Source organism: Natator depressus, chromosome 6 (genome assembly GCF_965152275.1).
Source record: "Natator depressus isolate rNatDep1 chromosome 6, rNatDep2.hap1, whole genome shotgun sequence".
Classification (NCBI taxonomy): Eukaryota; Metazoa; Chordata; order Testudines; family Cheloniidae; genus Natator; species Natator depressus.
The window spans coordinates 33002891-33021890 of NC_134239.1; the positions used below are offsets into that span (position 1 = coordinate 33002891).

The 19000-nt window shown below is 41.7% G+C and overlaps 1 protein-coding gene across 3 annotated transcripts in view; it reads right to left on the minus strand.

Moving 5' to 3' along the window:
* Nucleotides 1-1140: 1140 nt before the first annotated feature.
* Nucleotides 1141-19000, minus strand: part of RIC3 (RIC3 acetylcholine receptor chaperone) — a 31268-nt gene continuing 13408 nt past the window's right edge. The window contains exons 2-6 of one of the 3 annotated variants that reach the window (XM_074954975.1): nucleotides 16958-17172; nucleotides 15291-15369; nucleotides 12133-12226; nucleotides 4663-4808; nucleotides 1141-3446 (exon numbers count right to left, since the gene is read on the minus strand). In XM_074954975.1, coding sequence (XP_074811076.1) covers nucleotides 2953-3446; nucleotides 4663-4808; nucleotides 12133-12226; nucleotides 15291-15369; nucleotides 16958-17172 — 1028 coding nt within the window. In that variant the 3' untranslated portion in view covers nucleotides 1141-2952. Of the gene's footprint in view, nucleotides 3447-4662; nucleotides 4812-12132; nucleotides 12227-15290; nucleotides 15370-16957; nucleotides 17173-19000 lie in introns of all 3 variants that reach the window. The other 2 variants (XM_074954976.1, XM_074954974.1) reach the window with 2 other exon arrangements.

Sequence of the window (19000 nt, forward strand, 5' to 3'; positions counted from 1 at the left end):
TACACTACAGAACTGTTGCCTGTACCCCTCAGAAACAGTGCAAAGGCTGAGGGGGGTCAGAGAGGACCTGAAGGAGGGGGAAGTAATTGCTGGGAAGGAGCCTGGCTGTGAACTTGGAGGGTTGTTGATGTGGGTAGGAAAAATATGAAACAGGCTTTTTTTAGGGGGTAGGGAGTGATTTGTTAGGGAGCTTCACCCATGCAGCTCCTGGCTGACCCTTAGCCTTTCCCATTCAGTCAGGCCATCTGTCTCTGTCCCCCTATGTCCCTCCAACCCCACTCAGACACCCAATCCCCATGTGTCCCTGCACCCCTTCTCCATGTGTCTCTGCACCCCCTCCCCACATGTGTGTCTGTGCCCCCACTCAGCCACCCCCTTTTCCCATGTGGTCCTGCACACCTTCCGCCCAGTCCCATGTGTCCCTCCACCCTCCTGCACTCCAAACCCCTCAGCCCCAGCCCCAGCCCCCCTCTTGCAGGCTGGCCCAACCCAGAACCCTCACCCCACTGCACCCCAACTTCCTGCCCCAGCCTGGAGCCCCGTCCCGCACCCAAACTCACTCCTTGAGCCTGCACCCCCATCCTTGAGCCCCCTTCCACACCCAAATGCCTTCCTGAACCCCACTGCCCTCTGAACCCCTCATTTCTGGCCCTACCCTGAACCCCTTCCCACACCCCAACCTCTGGCCTCAGCTCGGAACCCCTCCCGCACGCTGAACCACTTGGCCCCCAACCTGGAGCCCCCTCCTGTACCCTGAACCCCTCATTTGTCTGTATCCCTTCCTACTGCCGCACCTCAGAGCCCCTTCCCACAATCCAAACCCCTCAGCCCCAACCCAGAGCCTGCCCACCCCAACCAGTGCCCTCACCCCATTCTGTGCCTCAGCCCAGTGAAAATGAGCGAGTGAGAGTCGGGGAGAGCGAGTGTCAGTGGGAAGGGGCTTGAGTGAGCGGGGGGGCAGGGCCTCGGTGCAGAGGCGGTTTTGTGTGACTAGAAAGTTTGCAACCCTACTCCACCCCGCTGTGGCCCTCAGCCTCCACACTCATTCAGCCCCAAACACAATCTGTCCTCCCCCACTAGCCCTTATGAACCCATCTGTGACTCCCCCCCGCCCCCAGCAACCCCATGCTGTCTGATTCCCTGTCTCCTGACTGGCACTGGGAAGAAGGCAGGTTCATTCTCTTCCCTATGGTAACTGGGGCTGGCTGGGAGTGGCAGCTCAATTCTAGTGCCACAGTGCCCCCTGGTGGGCAAAAGTTATTTTTGGTGGGTAGAAAAAAAAGCATGCAGCGGCGCAGAAGTCCCCCAGGAGTAATATATGAAGATGTATGTTAACAGCCAGAAGTGTCCACAGTCCCCCGACTGCCTTTCCCTCCCCTGCAGTATTTGCTTTTCACACAACTGTTAGTACAGCTAATAAAGTATTTTACAAGCACTGATGCTGGAGCTACATGGAGAAAGAAATGACACTTGTAAAGGGCGGGAGCATATTCCCTAAATGAAGTGGCATAATGTCTTGCCACTGAAAACAGTGCCCTTTTCAGCAGCTGGGCATATAGGCAAACAAGAGACCAAGCAGCTCATTAGAGCATTTGTTTGCAAGCACATGACAATATTAGCAGGCAGGGCGCATGAAACAACTTCTGGTCTGGTACCTGACAGCACCTGCCATTACTGCTCCAGCTTAACGCTTCATTAAATAGAGGTGAGGAAAAAAACCAAAAAATCTTCAGTAGCAGCACAAAGCTGCTCCACGGGAACCCTGTCGTGAAGGGGCGTCCACATGTTCCAAGTGACTGGCTCTATGCGAACCACTCCTGACGTAGGGGAGGTGCTTGGGGCTGTGCAGGGGCCAGGCGTGGGCATGTCTGGCGTGCCTTGTGTGCATCCCCACCCAGGTGAACGGCCTAGCGGGAGCTCTAGCGCCGCAGTAAGTTAAGCAACCCTTGCCCCCACCAGAACTTGGAGCAGGCTAAGAGCCACCTTCCCTTCAGCCTCTCCATTGCGTGAGGCCTGTGCTAAGTGTTGTTGAGACGCATACTCAGAAAGTAATCAAACTATTCAAGACATAGCTGGAGCAAGACGGAGTCCTAAAGAGACCACAACTCTTTACAATGGATGCATTTAAAAATAAATATATTCTAAATAGAAGAAGAAAAGAGTTTACAGTGTTTTCACTATGATTTTTCCCTTCTATGGACTATTTTCACAGTAGGCTGCTATCATAAATAACATACAATGTAAACCTTAGTGGACGCTTTGTGAGAGGTTTAAATTAAGGAGCCACATGATAAAGGCATGTGAGCACGTGCAGCCCTGAGACACTGTTTCACTTCTGAAAGTGCATGCAGGTACTTGGCCCAGAGTGACCCAATGGTCAAGGAATGCATATCCTGTTGTGTCGTATATATTAATTAATTACTGTGACAGCAATGTGGTTGAAAAAGGAGTTGGTCATTCGTGTTGTCCCTGCAGATTGCCTTGCCGGTTAGGTGAGAAGATACTTACCATCTGCTTCAGCACAAAAGAGAAGCTATGAAACTTAACACGTTCCTCTCCATCTTCCTAAATAATCTGATGCAAATGGTCTTGTTTTCATAACTGATAGCTGTCAAAGACAGCAGGTAGGCTCGAGGCAGGACACTACAATGCAGCTAACATTTCAGAGGGAGAGGTGGTTATTCAGAGGCAGTAATCACACAGGATTAAGTAAAGACAGAGTGTGGATATTGGAACAAAATAATCTTCTGTTCCCGTTCATAGCAGTCTCTAGCAAGCATGTGCTGGAGGTAATAATGGAGTAATTTAAAGAGGGCCATTAGCTTCCAGTTCAGGTGGTGGTGTGATCATGGCCAAGAGCTGGAAATGGAGAAGATAAATGTGGGTCAAGAACAAAGAACACAGGTGTGAGAGTTTGAGGACTCTTGCTATAGCCACACATGGTGGTCCCTATTACTCAAGTCCCTTTGTGTTTCGCTTTCTCAGCATGCCTACTGCATCCGTATCATTGGCTTTTTGGCTTTTCAGTCCTGCATTTTCGTTGTCAGAATCCATGGAGAGATCATCTTTGGCTGGGTCTTCAGCCTCGCTGCAGCTGTCAGCATGGAACCCAGCATTCTCTGCGATGACAGCAGGATCATCCTCTTCATAGTGGCAACAGTAGCACTTCTCAAAGTTATGGCTGTGATGGAGGACACCACCTTGGTCACTGCAGCTGATCTGCTGGTCCTTTTTCTGTCCTGTATCATGGTTTTCACACTCTGTAGTGAGAGCAGACAGTAAAGTTTCACTACACAAATAATCCTCATCTTCCATAACCTCCATTCTTTCAGCTATCTCTTCAGCAGAGGGCTCGTTCAGATCAGGGTAATCCACAAGGATTGTGTCCTGTCTACGCTTGAAGCATTCAGAATTATCATAGACAGGATAGGTCTCTTCTGGATAACCTTAGGAACAAAAGTGACATGAACCTTAAAATATTAAATCCAGTTTTAAAATAGACCATCCTGAGACAACAACCACGCTGACAAATCTGTTCAAGGAATTTAGAGCTTATCATAAGAATGTTAAAGTTTTATGAGAGCAACACTTCGCTTTTACTCTGCTGAGGCTCCCTAAAGTACAGCTAATTCAAATTAATACCATCCCAAACTTGTAGGGGATGGGGAGAAATCCTGGCCCCTTTGAAGCCAATGGCAAAACTCCCATTGACTACCATGAGGGTCAGGATTTCCAACAGATTTTCAAAAGCACTCCACACCCACCACTGGGGCTAGATTGAGCTATGGGAGCTGCTAGGTGACAATATTTTGAAAATCTTGCCACAGATCTTTAAGTAAACACATTTCTGAATACTTCAGTGCCTCTCTAAGACACGTTTTGAAGACCTCGGATCTAGAATTAAACAACGTCCTTTACAATGTTGGATAACTAGATAAAACCAAATGCTTTTGTTTATTTCATTTTTTTAAAAAGCATCAAGAACTGGACTAAGAAAGCAGAGCTTGAGGCTACCATTTATGTTCTGGACGATTCTGAAAGCTTCGTAAAGGGCAAAAAATTAAGACTACAATAAAAAAAAAAGCCTTTAGAATTCAACAACACCGGCAGGATGTTTTTAAAACACCATCACACAACACAACAATGAGAAATCAAAAGGAGTTTAAAAAGCAGAATTTTAGAAAGACAGAACTCCCGGAGTTAAGTTCTCCAATTATCTTTACAATATTAGAGCAAGCAAAGAAACAAAACCAAAATTAAGTAAATAAAGTAAAATATATTGGTTCTTATTTCTGTGGTATAACGCTGAAGAAAATAAAACCTGGCCAAATGAAGAAAAGCACAGAAATAAATCTATGTCAGCCAAGACAAAGTATCAACTGGCGTGTACTCAAGCTCATCTGCCAATTCTGGCAGCAGATATCCAGGCAATGTTATCCAGGCAATGTGAAATGCTGGATAGTTCAAAATCCATTTGCTCATTAATATAATTGGAAAACGAATCCTTCTTGTAAAGTCTTGGAGGCCATCTTTCTTAAAAGAAATGAGGCAACTGTGCAGGAGTCTGTTTGCACTGGGGGGGCGGGGAGGGGGAATTCTCCAGTTCTGGCAAAACGACTTTGTTCAGATGACAGTAAAGAAGAAATAAAAAACCGCATTTACCTTCCCAATCCTCCATATAAGGAGCTTCTTCAGCTTCCTTCTCTGGGGAGATGCCATCTATGAGTTTACCTTCCTTCATGACCCTAGTGATCTCTCGGAGCTGCTGCAGTAATCTCTTTTCCTGGTCTGTTGTAACATTTTGGGCCCTGCTAGAAAACATCAAACACCACTCCTGAAGGAGTCTGGATGGCAATATTATCAGTATTTAATATTTGTGTACAATAGGATGGTCACAACAAGCAAGAGGGGCAGGAGAATGCCATATGCAAACTAAAGTTATGAAGTTGGTGGAGAATGCAGCATGGTAACTCTAAAGGCTATTTTTTTAAAGATGACTAAGACTTGGTAGATCCTTGGTTGAGACATTACAGGAAAATGCATGTCCTGTCACGTTGCTTCATTCAGGACCTACCCTAAATTTCAAATGACACATGACACAGTGTGTGTAGCACTCCATGACGACTCCTCACTGACAGTGTGGGCAGCTGCTCAAGCAGCTCCTTAATTGTTGCTTTGACAGTACTGGGTTCTCATTGGCCAGTTAAAGTATTTTATTTGCAGACTGACAGCCATCATTAAGCCAGTTGGCCAGCAACATAATGTCCTCATCAAACGGCACAGGCAGGATAGCTCCATTGGGCAGGAGGGAGAGATGAAAAATTAGGGTGTTTTTGCGTTTAACCTTAATGGTGGCATCTGGATTTGGGGTGAGAGAAATGAGGTTATTTTAGGGTTAAGTCAAAAGTATAGTCTCTACTGGCATATCATTTCACATCATTTATTGATATATTTTATTATCCAGTGAATACAAGCTCTTTGCTATAACTGCTCATTGTACAGTACTCTCAGCCTGGTCAGGGGAAAAAATATTCAGGCAGCAGGCTTTTCATATGCCCACCCGTTGCCTGAAACTGAGTGATTCATTGTTTCTGTCGTCAGGTTCTCCCATGCTGATTAAATGCCATGAACAGAGAAGCAGTTAGTCTGAGCAAACTATTTTTGTTACTGTCTTTCTAAAAACAGATAAACATACAGCACAGCTGTGATTTAAAAAAATTTGGCGTGATTATGATATAATTTATGCTGGTGTAAGGCAGGAATCACTCCACTGAAGTCAATGGAGTTATGCTAGCACAAAAGCAGTGTGAAATTAGAATTGGGCCTCTGGTAAAACTGTCAGAGTGGTTAGGGATCGTGGGTCAGATGCTGTTCTCAGTTACACAGCCACTGATTTCATTTGAAGTACTCTGGATTTAAACTGTATTACTGTGACTCAGGAACCTCTTTGTCCCAGCTAGGGTGCATAAGGGTACAGGGATCTCTGGGTCTGGGCTCTACATTCTAGTTCACCAAAGATATGTTATCTAGGTCTGAGAGTTAAGGAAAGTCACCCAAAGGGGAACCTCACACTCCTGTTAGGCAGCGAGGAAGAGATGCTTATGCAAATTGAGTACTGTATGGTTCACAATGGATGCCCATTTACAGTCTGAGTAAAATGTTAATAGATTTGTGGGGAAAAAACAGGATTTATCCTGTGTTGGAGCAAAGACAATGAACTTTTGGAAGTACATCTGAGGTGCAAATGAACACCTGCTTGTCCTTCATCAATGTGAAACAAGTTGCCACAGGACTTGGCTTCATGAAAGAAGGCTCTCGGCTATCCTAGCTGAAAAACGCTGTGAGAAAGAGTTTGGGGGTAAGCAGTATCTTATTCGCTAAGAGAGCATTGTGTGAGTTGAGTGTAGGCTGTAGAATGTGTGTTATGATTTTATTTGCTATACAGTAGAACCTCAGTTACAAACACCAGAGTTAGGAACTGACCAGTCAACCACACACCTCCTTTGGAACCGGAAGTATGCAATCAGGCAGCATCAGAGACACTCAAAAAAAAAAAAAAAGGCCAATACAGTACAGTGATGTGTTAAATGTAAACTACTAAAAAATAAAGGGAAAGTTTAAAAAAAGGTTTGACAAGGTAATGAAACTGTTTCTGTGCTTGTTTCATTTAAATTAAGATGGTTAAAAGCAGCCTTTTTCTTCTGCATAGTAAAGTTTCCAAGCTGTGTTAAGTCAATATTTAGTAGTAAACTTATGAAAGAACAACCACAACATTTTGTTCAGAGTTTCGAACATTTCAGAGTTACAAACAACCTCCATTCCTGAGGTGTTCATGACTCTGAGGTTCTAGTGTATTACCCTTTCCCCCCCAGTATTTCTGTTTGCTATCATATGACTCTCTATTCATTGTTAAATAAACTTACATTTGTTATTTCTATAAACAACTCTAAATGCTGTGTGTTAAGCTATGGTGTACTGTTCTTCTGGGAACAGCAGGCCTGGTAACTCAGAGTGTCCAGTGGAACAGGGGCTGGACACTGCAGCAGGAGACTGGACTCAGCGGTTGGAGCGTGCACTCTATATGCCAGCCTGCATACGGGACAGCAAGCCTGCATGGGCTGAGAGGGGAGTGCTTTTCTTGCCTGTGACTGGGAGAGTTAGGGAGTTGACCCTAGCTAGCAGGCATAGACAGGGCTCCCTCTCGCGATGGGGCAGGTAGTAGCAAGGTGCCCCACAATTGTGGGTACCTCTGGGTAGCATCGCAGTGACGGAGATCAAAATTTGGCTATGTGAGTAACAGAAGATATTGTTTTTAAGTATTCCTGTAAGATGAATGTCAAACCTAACGGGCGCAGTGCCTGAAACCAGCACACAGTTGGGGATGCAGGGCTCTCTGCGTGGCTTCCTTACTCTGCACACAACTTTCACTCTGGTATATCTGCTCTGGGAAATATGAGAGCTGCGAGCATCAGTTGAGAGCTTCCAAATATGGGCCAAATGGATGCTTGACAACATGCTGTATTTTTTCTTCACTGTCACCGCACATCCCCCACCTCGTGTACACACTCTTACTGGCAGAAGACACCTGTACGCCACTCAAATTCCTACGATAGTTGAAATTCTCCACGCAGTCTGACACTAGAAACGGGCTATTTACAGAGCTGATGGATTTTATGATCGTGCTGCTTTCTCATTTTTACTTGGATTTTAGCAATGGAACTGGAACTTTATTAGCTCCAGTTATGTTAACCAACAATGGGCAGCCGTTCTGACAGACAGTAGAAAACTTCCAAAGGGCAAGTCTTGATGGACTTGACAAGTCTTGTTTGATAAAATTACCCCATCATGCTATAAATCAGATAGGGCAAAATTCCACCTCTGGGTTTCATTGTACTCTGATGGCAGAATTCGCTCCATAAAATTGGTCTGGGTCTGAGATCACAAGTGATAAATATCTGAAGTGTGCAGTTGTGAAATTTGAAGATATGTATTTGAGATTACTGTTACGTATCATACCATATGAAATGGGTTTTGTCAGTTGTCTACCCTGGGCTGTGGATGAAATAGAACTGCCAGCCCAATCCCCCTTTTCCAGAGACAAAAAATATGTAAACTGAATAAATATCACCTTGAGACAGCAGCCAGCCACCGACAGCCTACGTGAATCTATGCTGAGGCAGGGTCCTAGCACAAGGAAAAGTCTATTAAGAGGTGTTCAGCACTCTATGCTAATTGTATTCGAAACTCTTGAATAAGGCTCTATAGTGTGGCTTTAAATGTCTTGCTCAGACAGTGAAATTCACCACTATGCAGAGGGGCAGCACAAGTCCTATGCACTATTTACATCCCACCAAAGCCCTCAAACTAGAACTTAAATGAAACTTAAATGCTGCATACGCTATGCGATGGTCTTCGGTCCAACGAGACTTTCACCCAGGATACACTGAATGCCTGGACACTGCATAAGAGGAGGAGGAGGCGGCAGACTGTTTGCACTGGCATTTCAGATCATTTCAGAGAGTGGCAGTTGTTCATTTTTGCTGTGGATGCTTTTAGCTCCAAAAGAGCGATTACGATTTATCATGTCAATGAAGCACATGCTGCATTGTGGAATCCCAAAATACTCATTGGCAGGTACGGCAATGTTTTTATATACTTACACTGAGATCATAACAGTTCCTAAGGAGCTATCATGGTTGCTATGAAAATCCATAATCGGAGCTTTTGGTCTAGATCCTCTTAAAATAGCACCATTAAAGCACAGCTATAGGCTGAAGAGAGACTGTAAAAATGGCTCCATGGAGTTCTATATTTATTCCCTCTCAATTTGCACAGCACATTTGTTCAGTTTATGGTAAAAAGATGGTTTTTCTAATTGCCATCTCTGTCAACGTGACTTTGTACCTCAGAATGAAGTTGGGTCATTTCTACCTCCTACCTAATAATCAGAAATAAAGATTTTGCAGCTGAACATTAGCTGACAATTTCATTGATGCACAAGCCAGAATAAAATCCAGCTCTTCAGTTGCATTGACTCGGCACTGTTGAGAGAAAATTAGATGGTTGTTGTCAATAAACAGATAAGCTCTCCAGCTCTCTGAGTCCTAAGTTTGAAACCTGGGTTCCGAAATGAGAGCCCAAATGTAAGCGTTAGGGAAACTCAAGACATCACTTAGCATACGGGTGTAGCAAATAGATATCTGGGCATCTTAGGGCCCGCCTGAGTGGAGCCACTAGTTGTTAGAGTGAGACATCCAACTCTGAAAAGCGAGCCCATTGGCGCAGATATGCTGAAGGACAACATACCATTTTCTACATTCTCTTTGCTAACTATAATTAAACAAAAGAAGAAACAAAACTACCTAAGACTAAAACAAATTTAAACTGAAAAACTATGTCAAATGAAAAGTAACTTGCAAATACAGTTTCTTATCCTGTACAGCTGCTCCCTGTGTCAGTCAGACCTGTTTCCTTCAGTGCAAAAGGAAGATTTTATTGTTTGCTATACTCATTCCCGCACAGCTACACTGCTTTAGGAAAGACAGATGGATTCTTTGCTGGTTTGTGCATCAACAGAATTTTTAACTAAGTTCCAACTGTAGGGCCACCAGTTCAATATAGGCAAATTATCCCCAGTTACACTTGTACAACCCCACTGAAACCAATAGGTTTGAGGGATATAACATGAGGCCAGTGGGGTTGCACAGGTGTGACTGGGGGCAGCATTTGACCTATAAAAGCTTTCCTACTGGTTATGATGTGGTAGCCTGAAAGACCTTAATTTGACCTTCAGATCCCAGGCTGAGTTTGTAGGATGAAAATCTTCTTTAATTGTAACCTGAGCAAATTTGAAAATCACTTTTCAGAGTAAACCTTCACTTTAAGTTCTTGCACAATATACTGCATGTGGTGAGGCACAAGAGGGTGAGTAAATGAGTGTTTTACACCATCCTTTCTGAGAATTAAAGACAGATTCAAGGATACTTGTGTAGTATTTTTGTGGATTAACATGTGCTGGTCATTTAGACACCAAATAACAGTTATATGAATAAAACATCTCTTGAATAGAAATTTAGCAAAAAAAAATTATTTCAAGGTATACTGTACATTGAACAGAATGATGAAAACAGGAATATGGTATATGGCTTAGATATTTGGAGGAAATGCGTATGGAAAGATTTTGCACATATTGCAGCCTTGACCCCATGTTAAAACATTCTAGTAAGAGCCTGGAAGAACAACAGAGATAGCCCTACACACCCAGAAATCTTTATTCTCCACCAGCAGAATCTCAGCAAAGGTCTGAGAAATCTAGATGAGTAGTTCCTGCAGGGAGTTTTTGCAGTGGCCAGGAGGTCTATGCTAAGAAATGGAAACCAGCAAATAAGCTGAATGTTAAGAAAACCCGGATCCTAACTGGATGCTATAATAAATAATAGCAGCATGACTGAATTCACAAACTGGGAAAGGATTTGTTCAAGAGAAAAGACTGAGAATTTTGAGATTGTTTCAAAGCTTTATGATTCATGATGCCCTTAATCAGATGTGTCTATTGACAAGTCTATATTATGTAACAAATGTCATCGGTTTCTTGGTTTAGACTTTGTTATATTGCCATGTACCTGTATCTTTTTCTTCCCAGACCTTTCTTTACCTCCCTCTCTGTTAATACTTATAAAAATATCCTTTTACTCCTTTAAAAGTCTTCTGTTTCTGTGAGTGAGCAATCCCTGTACAGCCTGCACTGTCCATGATTTACTTTAATCTTTACCTTATTTTTATGCTCCCGACTTCTATTGTCCATTGTTATTTTGTTTGTAGTAAATTGTTTTCTGGGTGTTCCCCCTCTTTTCTTAGCTAACTCAAACATTCTGTCTTCTAGTTTACTGACCCTTTACTTAGCACAAACCTTCCATTTTCAGCCTGATAACCTAGTTACTTCCCGAATCCTGTCTTCCAAGAAATCAGGCCTCTCCCATGTTTAATTACGCACATCAAGCCAGACCTACAAGAAGTACTGCACTTTACTGATCAACCCAGAGATTTGTGCAAATGGGACCAAGGGGAGATCAAAATTTGGATCCAGAAACAAATTTTATAAATCAACCCTATTTTTGCAAAGGCCCAAACAAAAATTCCAGTTTAGGCGGTTTTCAAAATCTCAATCTGGTCTCCCACTGACTTCACTGGGTATTGGATCAAGCCCTTAAAAATAACATATAAACAATTAGAAACAAAATTAGAGCAGTGCTAAGGTTTTTCATTCTGAATGTAAAAAGAATACATTTAAATTCAAAAGGAAATGGGAACAGATTAAAAATGGCCCATACCATTTATTTGTAATTTTGTAAAATTTGTAACAAAATCTCACTGTATTCAACTTTCATATTACAACCAAATACAAATCATATTTCTTGGAGTGTTTTTTAATAATTCAGCTTTTTATGGAAGAATATGCAATCATTATTTCAAAATAATTTTAAACAGTGTATATGTTAAAAAGTTTTACACCAAATACTAGTGAACAAATTATCAGAGAAGAAACAAATGTAAAAACACTTATTTAGAAAATTTTCTTTTTTCATATTTACTAACCAAGTGGGTTTGCAAGTTAAACTGGTGGAAATTGCTTACTGGAGCAGATTAATATGCAGCCTTGCCCCTAAGGAAACATTTTACAGAGATTCAAAAAGGCATCTATATAAAGTATAACCGCATTATTGTTTTATAAAAAGATCCAGAACACTAGAAGCTAACAGAAAATGAAGTAGTCATCTTGGGTAATATTCAGAAAAGTCACTATTTTTGCTTTGCTTTTGGGCCTCAGACATTTTCAAGACACACCTGTCTTTATCTTCCAAATTACATAGTACGTACAATGGGGTGTGGATGTTCCCCTTAAGGAAACTGACGTTGCAAAAAATAATGTAATATAGAACTTGAAAAGAAAAATGTGAAAAATAGAGCAAAATATTGTGTCAACATTATGAAGTAGAAACATAATTACTATTTTAACATATACAAGAGATTTACATTTTGATAAAAAGAAGATTTTCTTCCAAGAGAAAGTTTAATTTATCTATTCTAAACAGAAAGGAGTTCTTCTTTAAATTCCTGTAATATAAAACATACCTGTCACAATTAGGTCCTACTCTATTGATTAATTTTTCCATCGCCTCCTCAGTCTCTCTCAGCTTTTCTTGTAGTTGCGTGAGCTGATAGTCAGCTGAAAAACAAACACAATCACTAGCAGCTCTGAAAACTTATTCCTCTGGTAGTATTACAGACTGGTTGTCTCAGCAAACACTGTATTAAGCCAAAACTGGTTCTGAGGGATCTAAGAAGAGCAGATGAAAGCTCAGTCTCCATAGAATTATTGGAAACATTCTCTCTCTTTCACTTCTCCAGGCGTAACAAAAGGAGTGCAGAGAGATTCCCAAAGGCACAGAGATGCACAGAAAGCACTTCTCAGAATGGCAAACAAGCAATCACTTGATATGCAGATTGAAATGATCTGACAATCTTATGTTCTAAAGGAAATTTAGTGATATGTTGCCCTATTGTAAAGGCAACAGTTCTCATGGAATTTACCTCTTAAATTCCTGTGAATAAAGATTCAAAGCCACTCAAGTTAATACATTTTCTGCTGTCAGATACTGTCTGGCTCTTCATGGTGTTCAAGGATATAGGGAGACAGCTCAAGGAGCTTGCACCTGTGCACATGAGGCAGCCACAATCTGGGTGGGGGATACAGCCATGGCTCCAGCCTCCTGGCTAGCACTAACCCGTCAAAGGTGTAGGCTGGACCACTTCTAAGGATGGTGGGGCTGCTAGTACAGCATACACTTCCCTAGTGCCCATAAGAGAATGGAGTGAGTGAGGGAGGGGAGGAAACATACAGATGCCAGATACAGAAATTAATCATGCCTGTACGGCACAGCCCTGCATGGGAAGCAACTTGCTGACTCTGAACTTTCTCTTCTACCCCCCAACCCCAGTGCACTAGCAACTAGCTCTGTTGATTGGCACGTGTGCATGAGGAAGATAAATGCACCATAAGCTCTCAGGCAGCAAGAAGGGAGCAGTCTATCCATTTATTATATGTATTATGGTAACACCTAGAGGCCCCAACCAAGATTGGGTCCCTTGTACCATATATTGCACAAACATGTAATGAGAAACTGTCCCTTCTTCAAAGAGTTTAAAGTCAGGACCCGAATTCTGCCAAGACCCTGATTCTGCAAAGCATCTGTTTACTTTTATGCACTGAGAGTTCTCAAGCTTTTGCATGATTGAGGCCTAAATAGACAAGTAGACACAGGGTGGGAAGGTGAACAAAGGCAGAGAGAGGTAAAGTGAGATCCCAAGGTCATGGAGCAGGTTAATGGTAGAGCAAGGATTCAGGTCTCTTGAATCCCAGTCCAATGATCTATCCACTATGCTGCCTCCCCTCTGACTGTGATAGATTCTTTAATAGGGTGGCCAGGTGCCTGGTTTTCGACCAGAAAATGTGGACGAAAAGGGGACCGGACAACCAAAAGTCTGGTTACTGAGGGCGGGGGAGATGCCGGGTCATCACCTGCACCAGCCCCTACTCAGCTGGGGTCGCCTCCTACCTGTGTTGCGTGGCTGCAGCTCCCAGCCCCGGCTCCGCAGGCAAGTCCCTCCCAACCCGGGGTGGGGGGGGGGCGCCTCAGGGGAAGAGGTGAGGCCGGAATAAAGATGGTAGAAAACACAGTCAACAGATATTATTTATTCTATCACTAATTTCTGTGATTCTATAAAACATCATGATGTACATTTATGTCATGATTATTACAACAATATTACCTGAACCCTGTGGTAACATTATCTTTTTAATACCCTATAAAGTATTTGTGTTTTCTATGAGACTCTAGCCAACTCAGTAAAATACATTTAAATGTTATTACAAATAACTGCTAATCTGAGTTTTAAAGTTAATGTATTAAATTATCCAACAAATGTGTATATTTAGAAATAGGCAGATTTGTTATTTCATTGGTATTGTGACCATCCAACTTGGAGGAAAAGAAACAAACGGCTGGGGCGGCTGGGGGAGAAGGAGGGAAAGCTGGCCGCTTCCTTTACCTACAGGTATAAAACCTTTCAGCAATTTAAACAGTGTGACAATGGGAAGAGAATGTAACAGACAGCCTGGTAACTCCCCAGAACATACACATTAAGCAAAGGCATTTAGTTGTGAGAACTTTGCTTCTCAGCTGTTAGTATTATCCTAGATAGAAAGCTCTTTTTGGAGCTAGGTCCATTTTTTCTTTTTTTAATATTTGGCCTTTCAGCACTTTGGTCTGGTCTAAAACTCAATGAAGTCAGTGGAAACTCTCTTTGCTTTCAGTGATCTTTGGATCAGGCCCATACTCAGTAGTTAATGTTTGTTTAATGCTTTGAAGGTGTAAGTGCTAGAAAATACCAGCGCTAACTATTATTATTACTAAACAGGCAAGGAAAAATATTTTATTTACTGGCACTCTAAATCATGAAGCTTACTTCTTTGTATGTTTGATTGACAGGTTTCATAAGTGATCATTTTAGGGACTTGGCAAATTCCTTCCATGCTTAAGGAGAGACAGAAACTCCCCTTTCCATTGTTAGCCCCGCAATCATGCAATTTGCTGAGTCTGTGTGGTGGGCCCCAATTGACTTTACTTTGCCCACATGTAATGACTTGCAGGATTAGGGCATTATGTTGCATAGTGCCACTTCAGAGCCACTTCAGATGGACTGAGGATTTTGTACTTTGCAATGTGTATTTCATCTTTTTTCCCTTTGTAGACGGAGTGTACTTATACTACTAATGAGCACTGGTAAAAAAAAAGTTTTTAAAGCACCATGATATTAAGTTAAAACCCGCACTAAATTGTTTATTCAAGAAAAACAAAGAAAAGAGAACAGACACTCTTGTACTATGTTGTGTTGCTCCCACTCTTTGCACATTTCATCTTTTATTGTAAACATGTCAATCCTTTAAAGGGTTTGATTTTAAACATTCACTTAGAAAGTGATGGAGCAGTAATTTGCTTTCAACATTTTCTCTATCCCACAGCGACATAGAAGATAATGCTTGCTTCTGTGTTTTCCTATTTGGCATTGGAGGTTCCAGAACAAACTCTGCGAAACAAATGGTTAAAAACTACTATCTAACATCAACTTTACATAGAACAGCAGATTTACAATGTATCCTGACGACAAAGACACTGTCCAACTGTATGGTTACATGGGTAATTTCTAACCACCTGGGAAATAATACTTACTGATTTTCCTATTCGTGTTTCCAGGTACAGGAGAAGGAGATTTCCGCTCAACTGTAGTGGTTTTTCCTTTGGAAGAGAGCTGTAAGTGGAAAAAAATTACTATTGTAGGAATTTACAGCAACAGCAGTGCAGAAGCCCCAAAGGCATCACACCGAGAAAAGGAGAGAAAGCTAAAATTATGCTAGAAACTAACCACAGAAAATACCACCAGAGGAAAAAAACAGACAGTGATCATGAAAGAAACTATGGAAACCTAGCTAACCAGAAACTGCTATGATGTATTTATAACGAATGATTTTTTTAACCAAAAATAAGGATTAACTGAAAAATATCACATTTACATTTAAAAAATGTGTACATTATTCTAAAGGGCCCAATCCTATAATCTGTCTGTACACAGAGACCCACTACTAAAAGGGGTTTTGTTTGGGCAAAGACTGGCCCTTAAAAATACTGGGGGGAAATTAATTCCAACCTATTTGCCTCTCTTTCTTTGGCAAAAGTTCTCTGGCATTTATGTATGTTTCTGGCTTTGCACTAACACTGTGACAGCAACACAGATGTCATCAGAATCTACCAAAAAGTGATACGCCCTTTAGTCACTCCCTTTCATCAGTATAAAGCTTGGATGCTGCTATCCAGTATGCCCAGTCAGTATGCCTCTTTCCTGGCCTGCAGGAGCACTTCTGCCCTTCTTATCCTGGGACTCTCCTGAGCAGAGACTACCAATTGTTCCGAGTCACTGGTCAGTGCCTGGTTCACCCCTTGTTCTACAGGGAGAAGCAATCTGCCCAAGCCCCTTACGCAGCAGATATCAGTTTCTCCCCTGTACAGGCTGACACATTGGGTGACTAGAATCAAGGCAATGTCCATTTCAGCTCACCTGCTCCCTGGCAATCTGGGCAGGAAAGGGTATAACAGTCCTGGAGAGGCTGCTCTTCCTCCCCCTTGCTGTAATCTGTGATGCAGGTAGCCCATACAGGGCACACTTTGCACCCCCAGCCGGAAGATGTAGCATAAGCCTCCATTTTCCATGAGAGCAAATATTAGGCATTTCTGAGTAACAAATATCCATAAAAAGTTCAAGCTATCTGAGAAGTGTTTAATCTGTGATTTTTTTAAAAACTTATCTTTGGGCCAGATCCTCAGCTAGGAGAACTCTAGTGAAGTTAATGAAGCTCCAATGATTTACACCAGCTAATGATGTTTTCCTTAAATAGTTAAAATAGAGTTAACTATTTCTCTCAGACTTTGTGGAAAAAAAAGAATTGTAATCTAACCTAAAAATAGTGGGACCTAAATGATAGGAAGACCTTTGCTGCAACCTAAGGGTACATCTACACTGTAATAGCTAGGGCCGCATTGTCGAGTCCCCCTGCTATATTTAGCAAGCTAGCGTGGGTACATCTACGCAAGCTGGATATTACACCCACAGCTGTAATGCAGGTACATCCTTAAACACTATGTTTGCTATTATGAAAGCTATCATATATGCCCATTTGTCACTGTCCCACAAATTGCCGACTCACTAATTTGTGTCCTTTTCTGAGCTGGGTGGAATGAAAAATATTTTTGTCTAAATGATTTTTTAAAACAAGCCCAAAGTTAGACTTTTTAGGAGATTTCACAGGTGCATCAGTGGCTTAAAAATAAATGTTTATTCTTACCTTAAACAGAATGTACAGTATGTATAACAGGATTCCAAATCCATAAATGGGTATGATCTGCCCCACCAGACCTCTCCCACTGCCACCTCCTCCTCTACCACCCTTGGCCTTGGCAACTGCCTCTGCCAGGTGAGACCTTGGAAAATGGGCACCAGAAGACCGGCCATCAGGGGACATCTGGTGACGCATCATTGGTGGAAAACGACTTGTCTTCCCTGAAAAACAAGTTGAAGATTTTTCTTCCATTAATTTTATTTTTCTGTGTGGAAGTGAAATAGTAGTTTGCAGATTTGGCTTCACTTCTGTGTTCTTGTTTTAAAGCACCACATTTGCATCGATGAAAGGGTAGTGTGCTGAAGATAAAATGGTGGACAATCTTTCCAATAATTCACTATGTGCAGTATCGCCAAACATGTAATCATAATTTCTGTCCTCATGTTACAGATCAGGAAATAGAGCTGTGGATGTACAATAAAGACTGAGATAAATAGATTGATAACTTGCCCAAGACCTTCGAGCAAGTCAAGGATTAGAACTAAGAAACTCTTACTCTTGGTTCTGTGCACTATAGGTCACTAAATATACATCTCTTTCCTGGGACAGGCCTAATTCTGTAGTAGAATCTGTTAGCACAGACACAGTGCCCATGTACTTAAAGGAACTCTGCAGGAATCCACGCTAGCAGATCCTGTTGCAGGATTGTGATGTTATTTAGCACTGTAAACTGTACTTGATTCTTTACAGCTCATGTAATAAATTAGTATTTATGATCTTATTTTAATTACTAACTTTTAATTCAAGAAAGGTGTTGGTTACACAAAGTATTTACTTACAAAAATATTAATGGAGAGATTGATAGATACAAAGAGCAAGACAATGTAAGAGGGAAGTATTTTTGCAGGGGGTGGGTGTGGAATGAAGGGTATTTCACGGAATAAATTAACATTGCCGCTGAATTAAGGGATGCTTGCCCCAGCATTCCACTGGGCCACACAGCACCTGGGGCCCTGAGTATAGGTTATGCATTACAGTGAGTAAAACGATTGCTTTAGAGGAAGTTACAGAAATAATTTTTTTAAACAAATTAAGCCCTTATTTTAAAAGTTGCTGACTGAGTAGCAGCTTTTCTTTTTCTTAGAGTGCTGCGGGGGGGGGGAGGTGTGTGTCACTAACCAAAGAATTCTCAATCTAACACAGCTCAAACAGCTCTTTCAGAGTTACTATAGTCCATTTTATTGAATTATTAAAAGTGTACCTTGTAAGACATAATATCTTATTTACAAGATTCTTGTAGATACAGCAGGAAGGTCTTGTAAAAACAGGTTGCTATGGAAACAATTACGATGCCATACACAAAGCACTATCACTTCAGGTGGGGAGTAAGCAGCAGGAGTGGGAAAACTCTTAGGAAACAGATCTCATATTCACTAAAATGCCCTTTAAAAGGAGATCAGTTGCAGGGTAGAGGGGACAGAAATATGTGACAGAACTGTTTTAAACTGATTATTTTTCTACGTTTTCTACATGAAGCATCAACCACCCTTTAAAAACTTAAATTTACATAAAGAAATAAACTTAGAGCTAAAGGGACACGATCAACTTGAAATCTAGTTATTTACGAAAAAGGAGTTGAAGTAGTTTCTGATATTACACCTGCCCCTGAGTTTCACTGCCAATTTTTGTAATTGCCAATGTTTTCTTATTTCTTACTTTGTGAGGGGAAAAAACCCACACAAACAACAGAGGAAACTGACTACACAGGGGAAAGTGAAATGATGGAGTTCAAAGTGCTGTCAAATCCACAGTAAATAAAGGGAAATAGCGAAAGATTTTTTTCCACCAACCTCTTTCAGCTCTAGTAAACTTTGGTGCCAAAAGTAGGAAAAACTGACAGAAGTGCAGTGATTTTCAAGGTCACCACATCTCTTTAAAAGCTGAAATTTCATTCAGCTCCCACCTACCTCAATGATTTAATCAAACAGCAAAAAGCACTAACAGCAACATGACTATAACAATGCATAATCTTTCTATGCAATAATATAC